Below are 2,452 nucleotides of genomic sequence, written 5' to 3' on the forward strand. Positions count from 1 at the left end.
TTCTTAAACCAACAGCCAGATAAAATGAATAACTGCACCTCAGTCTCAGAATAGTCCCTTCAGGGGCACCTGCGTGGTTCAGTGGGTTAAAACCTCTGCCTTCGGCTCAGGTCATCATCTCAGGGTCCTGGGATCAAGCCCCAGCATCAGACTCTCTGCTCAGCGGGGAGCCTGCTTCCCCCTCTCTCTCTGCCTACTTGTGATCTCTCTCTCTCTCTTTGTCAAATAAATAAATAAAATATTTGAAAAAAAGAGAATAGTCCCTTCAGTGTTCCTCACCTCTATGCCAACTGGATATTGCTTCCTCCTACACTGCATTAACTTAAAATAAATCCACGTACTCCTACACAAACAATACAATAGCCATCATAATACTTCCTGGCTTTCACTCTACCCCACTGCCTTGAACACAGATGATTTTCCTGGGAAATATTTTTTACACATCAACTTACTACATGCAATAACTTTTTGCGGCAAGAAAATACAGCTTGTGTGAGCCAATTTAAAGGAAATTTTAGTGTAAAAGGAAAATTGATCCAAAAACTCCAATGTGGATTCTTAGACTTTTTTTTTTGTTATAGCACAACTTATATATTTCAAATGGACAAAAAATTAGTATCGTTTACAGTATCTTAAGATAAATTGCCTTTGAATGGGAGCTTCCTTTCCAGTACTTTGAGGTCTACAAGACGTATCTAGAAAATGTACTACTGTAGAAAATGACTGCTTAAATCGAATGGGGGAGGGGAGAGGGCCTGTGGTTTCTCTTTTTGATTAATTGCTGTAACACTGTCCTTCAGGCGGCTGAGGGAGTTTCATGTTTTCTTTAGACATCATTAGGCGCCGGAGCTCTTGCAGGACAACTTTGATGCTATATGAATTCTGCCATTTTGCTAGCACTGATATGGCTCTTGGGTCCACCACTCCATTAGAACTATTAACTCCATTCATATTAATTTTTGTTACAAATCTTACAAAGGGGGGGGTGCTTCTGGGTATTTAGGTCCACATTCTATTTTAAGGCTGTATATTCGGTTTTCATAAATTGTTCTTGGAGGCCCAATTATCATCCCTGTCCATCTTGTAAGTGTCATGTCTTCGTCATCTTCTAGACCCCAGCTAACTGTGCCATCTCCTACTCCTTTCTGGCCTTCTTCCAGTTCTTCCAACAGTCGAAAATTGCGAGGGACTTTTACTCCCGAGCCCGTGGTGGCTGCCATCTTGTGTCGCTGCCGCTCGAAGGCCGGCCTTCTTAGACTTTCTTTTTCCTGTTTTTATCCTTTTGAGCTTCCTAATACATTTTGATTCCATTAGCTAATATCCTTTCTTTGCATATTTGTAACATCCTAGTTTCTATTTCCTTTTATTCCATTCATTCTATTCCAGCCAATCCTAGATCTAATATATATTTGGCTTCCCTATTCTTTTATCTAGAGTGCTTCTGGAAAATGTAACACAAAAGCACAGGCTGGTATCATTATAATTCATGAGTCTATGTTAACCACCTGTTCATTGTTAGAACTGGAATTGGTTTCTTGGCAAATAAGGTACATTTAACCTGAGTTTAAGGAAAAGCAGAAACTAAGAATCTTGTGGAGGAAGCCTATCTGCAGAGAGGAGAACAGAAAGACAGGCAGGGGAGATCACATAGAAAGAGAGGTGTTGACTGAGTCAAAGGCAGAGGGGGCTGCCTGACATTTCAGTTTTACTATGTTGCCCTACATCTCCTGTTTTTTGAGGTACCTTGAGAAGATTTTTATCTGAGAAGACTTATCCTCAAAATATGACTCCTTGGGGCACCTGGGTGGCTCAGTGGTTAAAGCCTCTGCCTTCGGCTCAGGTCATGATCCCAGGGTCCTGGGATCGAGCCCCGCATGGGGCTCTCTGCTCAGCGGGAAGCCTGCTTCCTCCTCTCTCTCTCTGTCTGCCTCTCTGCCTACTTGTGATCTCTGCCTGTCAAATAAATAAACAAAATATATATATATATATATATATATGACTCCTTATAAAATATGGACCTAACTTTACAGATACTTTGGTTTCTATACCTGCCAGACTGATTGCACCCAAGTTCGTTCTGCTGGGCAATATGGTTTCCACTGGCCAACACTTTCTCAACTAGCCCATGTATTTGCATTATGATATAACTTTTTAAATGTGTCTGTTAGTATTTTCTCTTTAGGTTGCAAGTTCTAAATTGCATCTTTCATTTCTTTTTATGCCGGTAAATGTATAGTCTTGAGCTCTATGACCATATTTATAGTAGATGATCTTTAGACAGTTTCTGAATAAATAAATAAATAAATAAATAAATAAATAAATAACTGACTCACTCATTATTAGTCTTCAGAAAGATGATAATAGCAAAAAGCTCTAGAGTCTTAGTGCTCAGCAAGGGTAAGAAATGAGAGAGGAAGAAACACAAATGAATAAAAATGAAAGAATTTACTTC

General features: G+C 39.6%; 1 protein-coding gene across 1 annotated transcript; it reads right to left on the minus strand.

Annotated features, from left to right (window-relative positions):
• Nucleotides 1-564: 564 nt before the first annotated feature.
• On the minus strand, nucleotides 565-1,243 carry LOC125094258 (ubiquitin-conjugating enzyme E2 variant 1-like). The gene is given in 2 exon segments (XM_047719915.1): nucleotides 565-975; nucleotides 978-1,243. Coding segments are annotated over 2 exon segments (444 nt in total). The 5' UTR covers nucleotides 1,221-1,243; the 3' UTR covers nucleotides 565-774.
• Nucleotides 1,244-2,452: the final 1,209 nt, after the last annotated feature.

This window comes from Lutra lutra, chromosome 2 (genome assembly GCF_902655055.1).
Source record: "Lutra lutra chromosome 2, mLutLut1.2, whole genome shotgun sequence".
NCBI classification, from domain to species: Eukaryota; Metazoa; Chordata; class Mammalia; order Carnivora; family Mustelidae; genus Lutra; species Lutra lutra.